The sequence below is a fragment of the Sorex fumeus genome, unplaced genomic scaffold (assembly GCF_029834395.1).
Source record: "Sorex fumeus unplaced genomic scaffold, SorFum_2.1 ptg000128l, whole genome shotgun sequence".
Taxonomy (NCBI): Eukaryota; Metazoa; Chordata; class Mammalia; order Eulipotyphla; family Soricidae; genus Sorex; species Sorex fumeus.
The window spans coordinates 1,630,130-1,647,128 of NW_026606185.1; the positions used below are offsets into that span (position 1 = coordinate 1,630,130).

At 62.7% G+C, this 16,999-nt stretch overlaps 1 protein-coding gene across 1 annotated transcript; it reads right to left on the reverse strand.

Moving 5' to 3' along the window:
• Positions 1–1,222: 1,222 nt before the first annotated feature.
• On the reverse strand, positions 1,223–16,729 carry HID1 (HID1 domain containing). The gene is made up of 19 exons (XM_056137989.1): positions 16,536–16,729; positions 11,744–11,893; positions 11,302–11,472; positions 10,315–10,428; positions 9,708–9,814; positions 9,418–9,534; positions 7,318–7,540; positions 7,171–7,227; positions 6,252–6,392; positions 6,046–6,136; positions 5,809–5,960; positions 5,629–5,707; positions 3,860–4,024; positions 3,052–3,279; positions 2,805–2,878; positions 2,415–2,501; positions 2,119–2,210; positions 1,421–1,579; positions 1,223–1,339 (listed from the first exon to the last, which is right to left on the reverse strand). The coding sequence occupies exons 1-19, from the start codon at positions 16,599–16,601 to the stop codon at positions 1,276–1,278; spliced, it is 2,337 nt and encodes a 778-aa protein (XP_055993964.1). The 5' UTR covers positions 16,602–16,729; the 3' UTR covers positions 1,223–1,275.
• Positions 16,730–16,999: the final 270 nt, after the last annotated feature.

Sequence of the window (16,999 nt, forward strand, 5' to 3'; positions counted from 1 at the left end):
CTCCACCAAGCAGCCGGGGCCTTTGGGGTGGCATGGGGTGGGTCACCCTGGAAACTGTCCCAGCTGGTGACTAATGAGCTGGCTAATAGCCTGGCGCTGCCATAAACCCTGTTTGATCAATTGCACCCAGGCTCCGCACATTTGTTTGTTCCCCAAGACCAGCTGGTGGGAAAGAGGAAGGGGCGGTTCTCCGGGGTGGGGCTGCAGGGGGAGGGAAGGCTGGGCCGGAAGGGGGAGGGCCTGGGGTCCTTAGCACCTCTTCTCCAGAGCCCTGGATCAGTGCATCTGGCCCGCCGCAGAGCTGTGCCCTCAGGTGGCCTGGATGCACCCGTCCTGGAATACACCCTGGAGCTTGGCCATCAGTGGGCTGTGCCCAAGGTTCTGAGAGCCCAGCCCCAGACCCTTCAGGGGCGGCCCTGTGTACCCCTGGACCCCTCCCCTAGATCAGTAGCCTCCATCACCACCCTGGAGCTGCTCACGGCCAGTAGTGTGGGGTGTGGAGGAGGTTGGGGGACAAACAGGATCTGTGTGGCAGACCCCACTGCTTGCCTGCCAAGGGTCTTTTCAGGGGTCCACAATGTACCGGCCAGCGGGGGCATAGGGGCACCACAGGCCAGGGGCTTCCATGGTCATACCCAAGAAAACGGTGCCAATCCTGTGCTGGCTCTGAGGTGTGAAGGCTGACTCCGGGCGGGGGGCGGGGGGGGAATGCTGGACCCCAACCACCCCTTCCCAACAAGCACCGGGAGCCGGAGTGTGAGAGGGAGTTTATTGGGGAAGAGGCAGATTGTACACAGCAAGGATTGTACAGACAAACAACTAGGGTGGGGGTGGCGGCTCAGCCCTCCAGCCATCCAGGTGGGGGCAGAGAGGACTGACCCCCCCATCCCTGGTTCTCCAGTCAGGAGGAACCCTCAAACCTCTCTGTCAGCCCTTAAATATCTACGATTCCCGCGGCCTTGCCCCCGAGCATGCGCCGGCCCCACGCTTTCCTTTTCCCGCCAGGCTAAAGAGGGTGCAGGGTGCCCCCGAAACAGGCACTGCCCACTGGGCCACTGACCCCGCGGAGTCTCTGGGTCACACAGAAATGGATCTTGAGGCGGGCTAGGGAGAGAGGTTGGGGCTGCGGCCAGGACGGGGTGCCCCTGGAGTGCAGTCTGGGGGCGGTGTGAGCCCAGTTGCACCGTCCACCCCAGGAATGTCTGTGGCCCAGCCCTGGCCGGAGGCATCAAGCTCCAAAAGCGGGTCCGAGGGCAGCTGGGCCGCCCTGACATGTCACACCCGCTGGATCTCGAACAGTTTCACATCGGTGTCGTACCACACGGGCGGGTCCACGTTCCTGGAGGAGGGGGCAGTCAGTGAGGGTGGTCAGCAGGGTGCGGGCAGCAGGCGGGTGAGGGAGTGGGGCACAGCGACCCACCTCAGGTAGATGACTCCCCACATGTACGTCCGGAACCACATGGCGGTGCCCGCGTTGGCCTGGTACTTTCGAATGAGGATGGGGTGGGGCACGGGCAGCAGCCCCACCAGTGTGCCGTGCTGCAGGAAACGCAGGATCTCTGACTCATCCGTCAAGCCCCTGTGGGGACACCGGGTCCAAGGTGGCCGGACAGCCCACTGAGGGTGTCCTTGAGCTCGTGCGGCCAATGCACACGCAGACACATGCAGGCGCGGGACGGCCTTCCGACCCTGGCCGTAGGCGTCAAACCTCCAAAAAGTGGGTCCGAGACACTAGCACTAATGGCTAGCCCTCCCGAGGGCCCGGGGAAGCCGGCATGCACACGCGCGCACACTCACACGCACGCATGCACTCAGGACTAGCCCTCCCGAGGATCAGGGGGAGCCGGCGTGCACGGGCACACACACGGACACGCACGCACACACATGTACTCAGGGCTAGCCCTCCCGAGGGCCTGGAGGAGCCGGCACGCAGGCACGCACATATGCACATGCACTCAGGACTACCTCCTGAAGGTCTGGGGGAACCGGATACACACAAGCCCACATGTGCGAGCACACACAAGCACACGCAAGCATGCACGCAGGGCACGCCCTCCTGCAGGGCCCAAGGGAGCCAGGATGCGTGCATGCGCACGTGCTGAGTGGGGCCGCCCTCACTTGTCGATGCAGATCTTCTCCACCTGTGGCACCAGCACTTGCAGCAGTCGCATGATGGTCTGCAGCGGCAGCTTGGACTTCCACGAGAGCACCTGCAGGGGGCACCACAGCCCGGGCTGGGGAGGGGCGGGGGTGGGGGGAAGCCTCCGAAGGGGCGGGAACTATCCCTGTCCCAGGACCCCCGGAGTCGGACAGGGAGGAAGGAGCAGGAGGAGGTGAGGGGCCCAGAAATCGGGGGGCCTGGCTGCGCCGCTGGCAGGGCTGTGCCCGCAGGCGCGCCCCGGGCAGACCCTCACCCACTCCGACGTGGGGTTCCACTGGCCGCTGGAGGATGCGCTGGACAGCCGCCGCTGTTCCCTCCACGCCTGGGGGGGTTCCTGGTCCTGGGAAGGAATTGGGGGGAGGTCGCCCCGCGGTCCAGCCAGTGGTCAGGGAGGGTTGGCTCCCATAGCTCGGGTGAGCCCAGCCAGGCACCTTTGTCCTGGGCCTCCACCCTCCGTGCCCAGCCCTCCCACAGGGTCAGGGCCAGGGCTGACAGCCCAGATAAGGCTGATGGATGAGGTAGCCACGGCCACAGGGAGGGATCTGGACCTCACCCTTCCCAGGTCGGGCAGTGCCACTGTCCCTGGGGTCCACCCTGGAGCACCCTGGGAAAGGGCATGGCCAGCTGCCCTGCTGGCACCCACCTCGGCTGAGGCCTGCAGGGACCGGATTGTGCCGTCCTCTGATACCTGGGACTTCTCCGTCAGCTTGTCGATGCCTGCAGGGGGCCTGGGGTGAGGACTCCACCTCTCCCCGCACCCGCCTCTCCCTCCCGGACCCCCAGTGCTTGTCCTCGCCCTGTAGCTCCGTCCTCTGCCCATCTCACGCCCTTTACTGAGATGGGGGGCCGCCCTGCCCCCCCAGCTCTGACGGGACTGCTGGGCGGCAGACCTGGGGTGGCCACCAGGCTGGTCTTAAGTGTGCCAGGCTCGGCGGGGGCAGCAGGCCGGGAGCCCTCCATCGGGGAGCCCTCCTGGGACCCCGATCGGGACAGAGGCTCCGGGGGCCGGCGCCGCCGCTGCAGGCCCTTGTGGATGGCGGCCGCATCAGTGGGCAGGTTGGCCAGCTGGTGGAAGAGGCCGCGCTTCCGGATGATGGCGTACACCAGGTTACAGTTGCCTGTGGGCCGGAAGCAGCTGCGTGAGGGGCACCCTCCTGTCCCTCGGGCCCCCACATGGAGCCTGGGGGGCGTCTGGAGGGTGCCGGTGTGGGGCAGGCAGTCAGCTGTGGGCTGCAGGGGACAGCTTTCCCCTGGGGTCCCCCGACACCCCTCCTGGTCTAGCCGTAAGGAGTCCATTACTCCCTTTAAGTCAGAAGTCATGGGCAAGGCTGGAGCGATAGTTGGGGAGGGCACTGGCCTTGCATGCGCCTTACATGCAGTAAGGTTTGATCCCTGGCATCCCATATGATCAGCACTGCCAGGAGTAATTCCTGAATTCAGAGCTAAGAGGAACCCTTGAGCATCACTGGGTGTGACCCCCCCAAAAAAAAAAGGTCAGGGGCCCGCTGGCTGGGGTAAGCCCTGTTTCAGTTTCCTGTTTATTGTGGGGGCCCAGGTCTCTGGCCTGCAAGGCACATGCGTTTTTTCCTGCTGAGCCCCGCACCCCCGTCTATTGGAAGCCTGGGGGGGTTCCCTCCTGCCATTTTCCACCAGCACAGGAGTGGGACAAGAGGATGTGGGGGCCCGCCCACAGCTTACCATCAAACTGGTATTGGATGATGTTGTTGAACACCTCGAGCAGGAAGAAGACCAGGTGGTGGTTCTGGGCGGCCGAGAACAGGAACCAGGTGGTGGAAAAGGCCTCGAGGAGGTGGAGGAGCTTGTTGGCCGCCACCATGCACAGGCTCTTGAGGTAGGGGGACACTGCAGGGGACGGGTCAGCTCACTCCGGGCAAAACCCTCCCTGCCCCCACAAAGCCCCCTCTAGGCTCAGCATGCTGTAGCCATGCCTTCCACTGAGCCACAGGACAGCATGGGGTACCTCCCTGCCCCCCCAGGTGGCCAGTGGCAAGGGACAGTCCTCCCACACTTCTGAGAGTAGGACATGGTGCTACCTCCCCCTTTTACAGACTTGGGAACTGAGGCTCAGACATTCAGAATCTTTCTTTGGAGAGACCACATCCAGTGGTGCTCAGGGCTTACTCCTGCTTCTGCTCTCAGGGGTCACTCCTGGAGGTGCTTTGGGGGGGCCATATGGGATGCTGGGGATGAAACTTGGGTTGGTCGTATGCAAGGTCAGTGCCCTCCCCACTGTACAATGTCTCTGGGCCCCCAAACTTCGTAGGTTTGGGGTCACATCTGGTAGTGCTCCAGCTCCCTGTTCAGGGGTTGCTCCTGGGGGTGCTCCTGGGGGTTCCCTGATCATCTCCCGGCCCGGCATCAGTGGATGCTGCACTTATCCGAACTGTGCCGTCCAGTACAGCCGGTGGCGCACCTGCCCCGCCCACTCCCGACCCAGGTTCAAGCCCCGGCACCCCACAGGGTCCCCAATCACCCCCAGGAGTGATTCCTGAGTGCAGAGCCAGGACTAACCCCTGAGTTTCGATGATTGTGGCCCAACCCCCCCCAAAAAAAGACAAACCACACAAACTGCACCATCCAGTAGGGCAGCTGCCATGGGGGTGGGGGTGAGCACTGGGAGCATGGTCTTTGCTGACAGAAGCTCCATGCGGGTGCAGGTTTGAAGATGGTGTACAAATTTCTACACCTCTCAATTACTTTAAGACAATTTTACAAGCTGAGATAATGGGATATTTGGGACAAGGTGGTTTAAAGAAACCACAGTCATCTGTTTCTTTTATTCTTTGTTTTGTTTTGTTTGGGGGCCACACCCAGCGGGACTCAGGGTTTACTCCTGGCTCTGTGCTCAGGGATCTCGTAGAAGGGCTCCAGGGCCCCTACTGAGGGCCAGGGATGGAACCCAGGTCAGCCACGTGCAAGGCAAGTGCCTTCTCGGCCTAAATGTGAGATTTTTGTTTTTGTTTTTGTTTTTTGGGGGTAGTCATACTCAGTGATGCTTAGGGGTTATTCCTGGTTCTATACTCATAAATTACTCCTGCTGTGGTTCAGGGGACTATATGGGATGCTAGGGATCAAACCGGGTCAGCTGCATGCATGCAAGACAACACCCTATCCTAAATGTGCGTTTTTAACTAGACAGTTTCTTTTGTTCTTGTTTTGGGGTCACACTCAGGGATATTCAGGGGTTACTCCAGGCTCTGCACCCAGGGCTTACTCTGGGTGGTGCTTGGAGGGTGATCATAAGGGATGCTGGGGATCAAACCTGGGTTGGGTGCGTGCAAGGAAATCGTCCTGCCCGCCGGACTATCGCTCCACCCCCTCTTTTATTCTTTAACTACTAGAAAGGGACCACCTGGCCGGCTGTGCGTTTGGGCGGGGCGGGGAAGGGCTGGCCGGTCAGCTGGGGGCTAGCGCCCCTGGTGGCCGTCGCGGGGACGGCGGCTTACCGTTGACCACTATGGTGAGCAGACAGTCGAAGAGGGGCTGCAGCCGCTGGTGGCCGCTGGTGATGATCTTGTGAAACACCTACGCGGAGCGGGGAGCGAGCAGAGGGGGGTCGTGGGGTCCACGCGGCCTCCAGGACCCGCCGCCCCGCCCCCCACACCCTGGCCAGGGCACCCACTCACCACGATGAGCAGGTCGGCATGCGTGCCCGTGAACACAGGGATGTCCATGGGCACGCGCACCGAGTAGGGCTTGTTGAGCCGCACCCCGAAGTTCCGCTCCCCGCTCAGCAACAGCAGGATGAAGACGCCGATGTGCATCAGACCCACTCGAGCTGTGGCCGGAACAGGGGGTGAGGGCGGGGTCCGAGGGGCACCAGGACAGGGACGCCTCCCGCCCCCGCCAGGCCCTCCCCTTACACTGGTCAGCCCGGGCGTCGTTGAGGAAGTAGAGAATGGGGACCAGGATGTCCAGCACGTCGCTGCTCTTTAGCACAAAGAAGAGGAATTTCTGCGGGGGGGGAGGGGATCGGAGAATTCAGTGGGTGACTCTGAACCACCTTGCCAGTCCTTCAGGCGCTGCCCCCCACAGGGCTGTCCAGTGCGCCCTGGGGGTGGGGGGGCACCTTGTTGAAGTCGCAGAGTTTCCAGAAGAGAATCAGGAGCTCCTGGTGGAACTGGATCTTCTTGGTGGAGTTGGGCAGGTAGGTTTGCAGCAGCGGGTTGGACAGCAGCCGCGCCAGGCCCTTGAGGATGAACTGGAAGTCCTGGAGGACAGGGAGGGGGAGGGCAGGGCCTGTCAGGAGGGGAGGGGCGGGCGGGGCTGGTCCAGGAGGTGAGAGGTGGGCGGGGCCTGTCTGGGACGGGGAGGGGGACAGCAGTGCCTGTCCCAGTGGCCCCTACAGCCGCCAGGCTTCCCTGGCCTGTGGCTCCCTGTGCCCCCACATCAGCAGTGAGAGGAACCCAGATACCAAGATCATCCTGACAGTCCCGGATGGCCCTTATCTGTGCCCCTGCTCACACACCACACATAGGCCTCCCCTTGACTGGGCCCCTTCTCCCCTGAACTGGCGGGCAGCACCTTCCTCTGGCCCTCCGACCCCCGTCCTGTCCTCCTGAGAGCGACCCCCGCTGCACCTGGGCCACAAGAGGGGCAAGTTCAGGGTGAACCATCATTGTCTTGTGTCACAGCTATAGAGGTGAGGGCTCAGTGGGTACAGAAGGCACCCTTGAGGTCCCCAGGGACAAGAGTGGGGGTCGGCCTGGCCTGAAATCCACTTTCAGGTAACCCTCCCCCTGACTCCGAAACATCAGTGTGATGGCAGCACCACCTCCTTCAGGAAGCCTCCTGGGCTACCTGCCACCCCTGGGGAGTCCATCACCTCAGATTCCCACCACCCCCGTTTCACTTGGGGTATCTCAAATCCACGGCACCGTGATCCATCCCTGGAGGAGCCAGGACACGGCTCACCCAATCTCACCTTCGTCCCCTGCCCGGCCAGAACCACAGAGAATCCACAGGAGCTGGAGCCAGGCGCCACTCACCTCCTCGCGGTGGATACGTGACAGGTAATTCACGAACAAGTTCTCGGGCCCTGGAGGCTGTGAGGAGGGAGAGTGGGTGAGTGAGCTGCAGCTGGACGAGGCGGCCCTGCTTGGCTGCCCCCCACCCCCATCCCCGTCCTGCCTGACCTCAGCATCATCCATGGCGGTGCTGGTGGTGGTGCCGTCCACTGTGGGGCTGGCGCTGGTGGCGCTGTCGTGGTCCAGGGTGACGATGAGCACCTGTGCGGCCTCCTCCACCAGCGGCTCCCGGTAGTCGGAGAAGAGCAGGTGGTTGTAGGGGATCCCGTAGCCCACCGGGTCGTAGGCACACACGGTGTTGAGGAGTGAGGTGAAGAGGGGCAGCGCGTGTCTGCAGGGCAGCGGAGGGCAGGGCTGCAGGCTCCGCCCATCCACCCCTCCACTGCTCTGTGGGGTCAGCCAGGATGCTCATTCACAAATGCCCAGAAGGACAGTATGGCAGGGAAGGTTCTATCCCCATTACCCCACATGGTCCCCTAAGCACTGCTGGGGTGATCCCTGAGTTCAGGGGTGCACATGCTTTCACCTGGGGCAGCTCAGGAGGGGGCACATGCTCCCCTCAGGGCTTCAGAGAAGGGGCTGGGGGTCCACCAGGAAGGTGGGTTCTCCTGGGGAGCAGAGCCTGTACTCAAGCACCTGGCTAGGGCCGCTGAGTGACTCAATTCAGAGATGGTCAGTATCCAGGCCTCAGTGGCCCATTCTACAGGTGAGGAGACGGAGACCCAGAGAGGCTCAGGAGCACCATCTCCCTGACCTTAAATTCACACTCTTATCTCCCCTCCCCCACTATGAAACATCAGAGCATGACATCAACACCACTGCCTCCAGGAAGTTTTCCGGTTACCCCCTGGGTGGCGACTGGTAGAAGAGTCACCTTGGGCTCCTTCCTTCTGGGAAAACCTGAGTGGGACAGAGTTAACAGGAGACTATGGGTGGGCGGAGGGTGGACGGTGACTTTTGGGGATGCTGACCTCAGGCACCGCAGAGGCAGCTGGAGGGGCAGACCTGCTCCAAATCCCGCTGGACGCCTCCACGCACTCACGGCACCCCCACAGCCCAGGCTCCCCCACCCTGAGGATGCTCTCTGTATCTGCCTCCCCCCCCTCTTTCCCCATTGAAACTGCCCAGGAAACCACCCAGCATCACTGTGTACTTGAAGCAAAGTGGTCAGAAGTGAACAAAGGTGGCAAACACAGGGGCAGGAAATGCAGAGACTGGAGAGAGCAGGGGTGCAAACCTGCACACACCCCAGATGGCTCCCAGAGCCCTGTCAGGAGGGATTCCGGAGCACAGAGCCAGGAGTAAGCTCTGAGCACTTCCAGGTGCAGTCCCCAAACCACCTCCATCATCTGAAGCATCTGACAGTGCTTCAATCCCCCACGTGACCAACTCTCAGAGGCCCAACTCTCATTTATTTATTTTCTATTTGGGGCCTCACCCGGCTGTGCTCAGGGCTTCATGGTGGCTCTGAGCTCAGGGATCACTCCTGGAGGACCTTGGGGGAACCATAAGTAGTGCTGGGGATTGAACATTCATCCGCTGAGTACAGGGCAAACTGTACTAAGGCTCAGACCCCCGGAGAAGCCCCTGTTTTCTTCTTTTTTTGCTTTTTGTGTCACACACCTAGCGATGCACAGGGGCTACTCCTGGCTCATGCACTCAGGAATTACTCCTGGAGGTGCTCAGGGGACCATATGGGATGCCGCGAATCGAACCCGGGTCGGCCGCCGCGTGCAAGGCAAACGCCCTACCCGCTGTACCATCACTCCAGCCCAAGCCCCTCCCCCCACCCCGTTTTAAGGTCCCTACAAGAGATGTTTGATATGCGTAGCTGGGGGCCCGGGAAGTGCCTGCCCTGCGCTCCCGTGGCCGGCAGGGGGCGATCGCAGCAGCACCACCGTGAGGGTCGCTGGCCAGCTCCGCCAGGAGGGGCGTGAGCGGTGGCACCGCGTGTGTGCAACCTTCATCACAAGAAAAGGGAAGGTACGGACAAAAGAAAGATTTAGCACAGCATTCAACAGGAACTGCCTCCGACATTCGTTTCCCCCAGCAACGCGGCTCTAGGGAGGCGGCGAGCGAGGCACATTGGACAGCGCCCGCAGCTGGGCTGCAGAGCGAGACTGCGGCCACCAGGGGGCAGCACGGCCCCCTCAGACGGACTCAACCGGGAGAAGGCCACGGAAAAGCGGGGTGCGGGGGTGGCCTCACCTGTTCTCCGTGGAACAGAAGAACTGAACCCACGGATTGGTGCTGCCGCTGTCGGGAGCAGGGGGCAGGTACATGGCCTCTGAGAAGCAGGTCAGCAGCAGTTTCAGCAGCTCCATCCTGGGGACCAGTGAGTAGCTTCAAAGCCTGCGGGTCCGAATGCACCCCCGGAAAGGTAGCCCCCACCCCCGCCAGACCAGATCCAAGCAGGGAGAAGGAGGGACCCCACTTTATCCCTGCAGCGCTGGAGGCAGGCGCCTGGGGGCGGGGGCACTGGGGCCCTGTGAGCTCACCGGTTCATGTCGTGGATGTAGTTGGGCTGTGGGGAGTGGGCAAAGCCCACACCCGCCTCCCAGATGTATTCACAGCTGTCCAGGGAGTGGACGTCCTCCGCAGAGTCCTGGGGACAGGGTCAGGGAGCGATCAGGCAGGGGCAGCGGCCAGTCCTAGTCTCCTGACCCCCAGAGGCAGAGACCCCCATATTCTAAGCCAGTGCCATGACACGGGAGGCGGGGAGAGAAGCTCTCGGACCTTGGAGGTGTTTTCCTGGTCCGCTTCTCTCCCTGGCTGAATCCAGTCTGAGGAGCAGAGTGAGGGAAGGGGTGGGGTGGGGCGGGGGCACCCTGGTGAGCATGAGGGGGACGGGACAAGGGGCACAGTGGACCTCCTCAAGGTCAATGCCGAGGAGCACAGGAAGTGACAGGGCCAGGACAGCCTGGTCCAAGCCCCACACCCGGCCCTGCCCAGGCAGAGACAATGGGCTCCTGTACCACTGCCCCGGCCAGGGCTGGGAGGGACCAGCTGGCTCCTCTCCAGCCGTGCCAGCCACCCCTCTCCCGGGGACCTCGTGTGCCCAGCAGCCGCTGCCCAGTCCCCGAGTGTGGGGCCCAGGACTCTCACCACCGTGCTCCTGCGATGACTCTGCACAGTGAAGTCAGGGCAGAAGAGCAGGTCGGCAATGGCCAGCAGCAGGGACTCAGCCAGCGGCCGGGCATTCTCGTCGTCGTCCTCTGCCTGTGGGACAGTCCACAGGCCGCCTCAGTGTGGCTAGCCAGGGGCGGTGGCCCCAAAGCCTGGAGGACAGCAAGGGGCTCAGACTCCCTGTTCTTGTTTTCCTTTTGTTTGGGGGCCACACCCAGCAGTGCTCAGGGCTTACTCCTGGCTCTGCACTCAGGGGTTACTCCTGGTGGTCCCAAGGGACCATATAAGGCACCAGAGATGGACTCAACTAGGGATGTCAGCGTGCAAGGCAAATGCCCCACCCGCTTCTATTATTACTCTAGCCCCAAGGACCCAGGCCTCTGGGGCACATGAACAAGTAGGTGCAGGAGACAGAAATGGAAGTGGATCCTGAAGCCCCTGGACCTCCCGAAGCAGCACAGGAGAATGGGAAGCAGACTGGGAGCAGCGAGGAAGGGCCAGACTGGGTCCCCCAAAGTCTAGGGCCTCATCCTCAGCTGGGAATCACCAGAGGGCTGCCCAGGTGGAGGAGAGGGCAGCGTGCCCTCAACAGCGCTACCTTCTCTCTGCCCCTGTGGAGGAGTCCCCAACATTTTCCTCCTGCACCTCCCTGTCCTGGAGAGGTTAGGGGGAAGGTGGCCCATTCTTTCCCTGCAAAGACCCTTCTGCATGGCCACTCCCCCAGATCCCACCTCGCCAGACCAGGCCCACCAGCCCCATCTCCCAGGCCCCGCCCATACACCCCTCCCATCTGGTCCTGCCCACAGACCCTCCAGCCCCAGCCCATAAATCCCATCTTCTCAGGTCCTGCTCATAGCCCCGCCCGCCAGGCCCCACCCATCCTCAGGCCTCGCCCACAGCTCCTTCAGGCCCCACCCACTAACCCATCTCATCAGGCCCCGCCCATTGAGCCCTGCCCCTACAGACCCCGCCTCGCCCAGCGCCGGGTACGGTGGACCAGAAGAAGCCCCGCCAGTCAGGGTCCTCGAAGATGTAGGGCAGCACGCGGGTGAGCAGCCGGCTGCAGTTCAGCACCGTCTGCTTCTCCTTGTCCGAGTGGCAGCCGCTCTCGGCCCCCTGCACCAGCTTCTCCACGGCCTGTGGGGAGGAGCGCGGGACTCGCTAGAGGGGGCGACGGGGTCTGGACACCCCGACAAGCGGACAGCCTGGAGCGTCCCGGAGAGCCTGCTGTCGCCACCCCCAGCCTCAGTTTCACCACGTGCAGGAGCAGCCGCACAGGAGCACCACGCGCAACGGGTGGGGATGGCGCTTGGCCAGAGGGGCCCCTATCCCCCAGCCCAAAGCGGGAGGAGGGAAGCGGGAACCTGCCCAGCACAGGGCGGCATGCGTGGCATCCTGGAGGCCTCACCTTGTAGCACAGAGTGGCCAGGTTGGACGGCGACTCCTCCCGCACCGCCCGGATCTCTGCCGCAGGCACCAGGGCAAAGACATCCTGCACCGAAGTGGCCGTGTCAGCCCAGAACTGGTCCCAGAAGGCGTCATCAGTGGCTTCCACGGGCTGTGGGGGGGAGCAGAGTCCAGAGTGACACCGAGCTTACCCCGCCTACGGCCAAGGAGCCCCCCTGCCAGAGTCCTGGGCCTGCCCCCGCCAGGAGGTGCTTACCCACCGGAGAGCCGGCCAGCACATGCGGGCAAGCACATGGACAGTGAGGGGCCCAGTTCGACCTGAGGCTGGTGTGGCCCGGGACCAGCCCATCCTCCTCTGGACAGCCCAGACTTCCCCCGCCCTCCCTGGGCCTCAGGCTCACAGGCATGTTAAGTACCCAGGCGCCAGAGCCAGGTTGTGCCCTCTGCCCCAGGAAGTTGACAAAGGGGGCCTGTATTCCTCTCCATTCACAGACGCAGCTCCCCTTGCCCCACCCTCCCTTGCCATACCCCACGGGTGCCAATCTAAACAATCCTTCCCTCGGTACTTGAGGGCCACCTCCTGCCACCAGTGCCCAGCGCTGCAGTCCAGGCCCTTCTGCAGGGGCCCCGCCCCCAGATTCCAGCTCCACCCCTAGCAGAGTGCAGAGCCCACTGAGGTCATGCCAAGAACTTCAGGGCACTTTAGGGCCCACTAGATGTGGCTCAGACCTCGGCAGAACTCGGCAGACACTCAGCCAAGAGGTCACCTCCACGCACCTCCCTGCTTGCACACGTGCACATATATATGCACTTATGGATGTGTGAGTCATGCACACATACTTGTACTTGTAAAACGTGCACACCTGTATTTACACACAATCATGTCCATACGTGTGCACGCATGCATGCAACTCATACTAACATACACACCTGAGCACATGAAAAATTGTAAACAGGGGCTAGAGCGATAGCACAGCGGGTAGGGCATTTGTCTTGCACGCAGCCAACCCAGATTCGATTCCTAGCACCCCATATGGTCCCTCAAGCATGGCCAGAAGTAATTCCTGAGTGCATGAGCCAGGAGTAACCCCTGTGCATCGCTGGGAGAGACCCAAAAAGCAAAAAAATATATTGTAAACAAGCATTCACACACATAATCATGTACATGCACACCTTCACAGAAAACACAACAAGCACGTGTGCATCACAGTGAATACCCAGAATGTGCATGCACATGTGGACATATGCTCACAACTGTACATGTACACAAGAGCATGGGTTTTTTTTTGGAGGGGGGTGTCACACTCCTGGCAGTGCCCAAGTGTTTATTCTGACTGTGCTTAGGTGACTCCTGGCAACTCAGAAGACCATACGGGGTGCCAGGGATGGAACCCAGGTCGGCCACATGCAAGGCAAACTCACTCCCTGCTGTATGATGGCTCCGGCCCTGCACGTGTGGAGTTTCCCGAATCCATACCCCACAGTCTTACTCAGACTGTACCCCCTCCTGTCCTCCATGCCCTGCCCCTTCAGGGTCCCCCAGCCCTCCTTGGGCCCTGGAGTATGCCTGACCCTGTGAACACGTACGCTGTCAGATGGACAACCTGCGTGGATCCCAGACAACACAACAAAAAATTCTCCCGAGGGCGGAACCTGAGGCACGCATGTCAGGTTTTTACTAAGGGGCCACTGTTATAGTGAGGTCTCACATAGTGAGACCCATAGGGAGGAAAGAGCTGAGATGTGGCCCTAGGGCTGGGAGCAGGGATAGTGAAGTCAGGCTCCTATAACGCTAACTTGACCCTCTTCTGCGAGGAACCTGCTGTCACAGGCCAGGGAGAGAATGTGCGACTTGAACTAGCGGGAAACAAACCTATACACCCAAAGACGTGATTAAACAGAGCCACAGGAAGCTCTGAGGCCTCCTCCTCCAAGAAGCCCCCCACCCCCAGGCTTGCTCTCTGGGACCCAGCAGCCTGCAGTAGGGTGTCAGTGGAGACAGATGGCAGGCGTGTGGCCAACATTTGCTTAGCTGTGGGGTGTAATTACCCCAGACATCCCTCTGATCACTGTCAGGGCTGGGCGTCCCATGGAGTGGCCCAAGTGGAGTCACCAAGTTCACCCAGGAATCCTCTGGCCCCCTCCCCAAGCAGTGCTCCCTCGAGTCCCAGGCCTGCTGGTGGCCAGGACAGAGGCTGGCATCAGGCCTGCTCTATCTGGAAACTGGAAGAGCCAGTTCACTGGGGACAGGGACAAAGGCTACAGGAGGCCTGGGGCTGGGGCTGGCTGGCCCTCAAACCCTCCAACACTCACTCACCAAGGCTTAGGGGATGTAGATCAACCCAGAAGGTCTCCAGAGTCCCCCTTCCCACCAGGATCCCCTCTGAGAAGACCCCACCTCTGACATTTCCCCACAATCCTCCCAAAGGGGGCAAAACTTCTGGGGATGCGAGTGACCTTGACCTCTGACCTCTGACCTGGTTAGTTCATCAGGCCTGAGTCACCCCCGAATGAGACCTGAAATGAGGAGGCCCAGGAGCAGAGCCCAGTTACAGGGGGCAGACCTGAAAGGGTACTCCCCTCCCTCACGCCCAGCTCAGGGTGCTTCTGCTGGCCCCACTGCCTCAGAGAGGGGACCGTTTCCTGGCTCTGCCTGGCAGGCCTAATGCTACAGGGGTCGGCTGGGGTCACAGGTCCCTTCGATGTCCAGAGAGGGACCTGACCTAGCTCTGGCCAGAGTGACTTCGGCCGAAGCTGGCCCAGGAAAGCTTCTGAAATCTCAGGACTTGGCTGGACAGGGCAGAGCCAGACTGCCAGGGGCACAGGCTTGATGCCCCTTTGCTGAAAAATTTGATTTTCTTTTTTTTTTTTTTGGAGGGGGTGTCACACCTGCCGTACTTCAGGGCTTACTCCTGGCTCTGTGCTCAGAGATCATTCCTGGCAGCGTTCAGGAGACAGTATGTGGAGCTGGGGATGGAACGGGGGCAGATCACAGGCAAGGCAAGCCCCTTCGCCCTGGGTTCAGGGGGTCCTTCGAACCTGTCTGGCAGGGAGCAGGCTGGACTCCAGCCTGAGTGGGCGTCCCAGCACCTCACAAAAGGCCCACGAGGTAGACATGTCCAAGCAGGATGAGTCTGGGAGCAGACCAGGGAAGGAGCAGGAAACTCAGCTGGCCACGGATCCAGGGGGCAGGGGTAGGCCCCAGCCAGCCAGGCAGGAAGCAAACAGGATACAGTTCAGGAAGGCGAGGGGAGGGGGTGACAGAAAGGTGTGGCAGCAGCCTGTCTGCTGCCCAAACAAACTCCACATTCAGCCTGGGAGCTGTCCCGGGCTGTCCTCCCTGGGCTGCCAGACCAGGTGCCCAGGAAAACCCCCTTCCACCCTGAGGGTCTCTTCCTTTTGGCAGCCCCTCTGGCTTGGGGTTCCCTGCAGCGAGTCTGGGCCTTGTCTGTTCTAGTCCAGCCCCAGGCTAACTCAGGTCCTCCACTGGGCCAGGGCAGCTGGGGAGACCCAAGAGTGAGGCATTCTGGGAGGGAGGAGCCAAGCCAGGGGGCCCAGAGTCCAGGGGCTCTGAACTGGCTGAGCCCAGAGCACCACTCCCGGGAGTCCCAGCTGCTTCCCTCCTGCTTCCCTGAGTGGCTCCACACTGAGGGGGTCATCTCCCTGACCATGAGAGAAAGCCCAGTGCCCACACCCACCCAGAGCCAGGCCTGTCAGATGCCCATCAGCGGGTTGGACTTCTCTGAGGCCCCGGGCACTGGCGGGCAGCTGACTGGTCTGTGGGGGATCAGCTGACTTCGGGGAGACTCAACCCCCTGAACCCCAGCTAAGTGCAGAGCCCCAGCTAAGAGCAGAGCCCCCGGGAGTGATAGTAAGGAACAATAGGAAGAAAGTTCCAGATGGCCACAAGTCCTGACTCCCTTGAAAGTGGGGGGTCTGGAGGGAGAAGGCTGGGCCTCTCTGGTTCTATGGGTGAGGAGTAAAGGGGCAAGAGCCTATGAGGGGGACCCCAACTGCGGGCAGAGGTTGCAAGTGTAAAAGGCTAAAAGGCACCGACCCCACCCCCGCTCACTCAGGGTCACTTGGGGCATCTGTATCCCCGACCTGGGGGCGAGGGGCCCCCGGGAATGTGGCCATCCTCAGCACTGGGCCTCGGAGGAGCCCCCGGAACAGTGGTTCCCCTGGAGCACCAGATCTGGGAACGGGTCCCCTTGTCAGCCAACCTCACTCTGGGGTTCCAGGAAGCCCCAGGCCTTCCGGGCGGGCAGCACCCCCCGGCCCCCGGCTGCTGCCACCACCGCGTACCAGCTGTTTCCCCGCCGGCTAGGCTTTGTTTGCACTGAGTCAGCCGGGTCGGAGCGCCGGGACCCGCGGGTACCGAGGGGCAGAGGGAAAGCTGCGCGGTGCAAGGGTGGGAGAGGAAGGGAGAGGCCGGGGTGCGAGGCTGGGGGTGCGGGTGGCGGGCAGGGGGGCGGCCGGCGGCGGTGCAAGCTCGGCTGGGAGAGCGGGAGGCACACGTCAGCCGGCGGCGGCGGCAGCGGCTGCGGGCAGAGGAATATTCCCGGGAGAGGAGGCGGGAGGCGGGAGGGGGTCGGGGATGGAGCCGGGAGTCCGCTCCAGCCCCGGCGTCAGCGCCACCCTCCGGGCCGGCCGGCCCCCTGGCCCGCCACCCCCCATCTCCGGCGAGTCAAGTTCGCGCAGCCCCCGCCCTGCCCATCCCCCCTCCCCCCGCGCGGCAGGTGAGCAGGGACGCCGGGGGGGGGGGGGGGGGGGCGGGGGCCACCCGAACGCACCTGCGTCTTGGTGGTGAGCTGGATCACCGCCTTCCGGAAGTTCAGCTTGGAGTCGACCGACCCCATCGCGCCCGAGGCCGCTCCGGCCCAGCCGCGGCCCCGGCTCCCGCCCCAGCCCGGGCTAGGGATCCAGCTCCGGCTCCGCGGCCCCCGCGGCTCTCGCAGGCGCCGAGCGGCGCGCCCCGCCCTCCGGCCGGCGTCGGCCCCGCCCCCACCGGCCACGCCTCGTAGGCCACGCCCCTCCCGCTGGCCACGCCCCGCATCTGCCGCGCTTGGGCCGGGGACCGGCACCTGCCCCGCGCGCTTCCCTGCCACTCGGTGCGGGGAGGGCCCGGCCGATGCCTGCGGCTCCGTGTCCCCGCGCCCTTCCGGCGCCGGAACGTCGTCCCGGATCCGAGGTTCGCATTGCCAGCCAGGCCGCAGCTCTCCTGTGACCGGCCCATCCTCAGCCTGTCCCCTGTGGT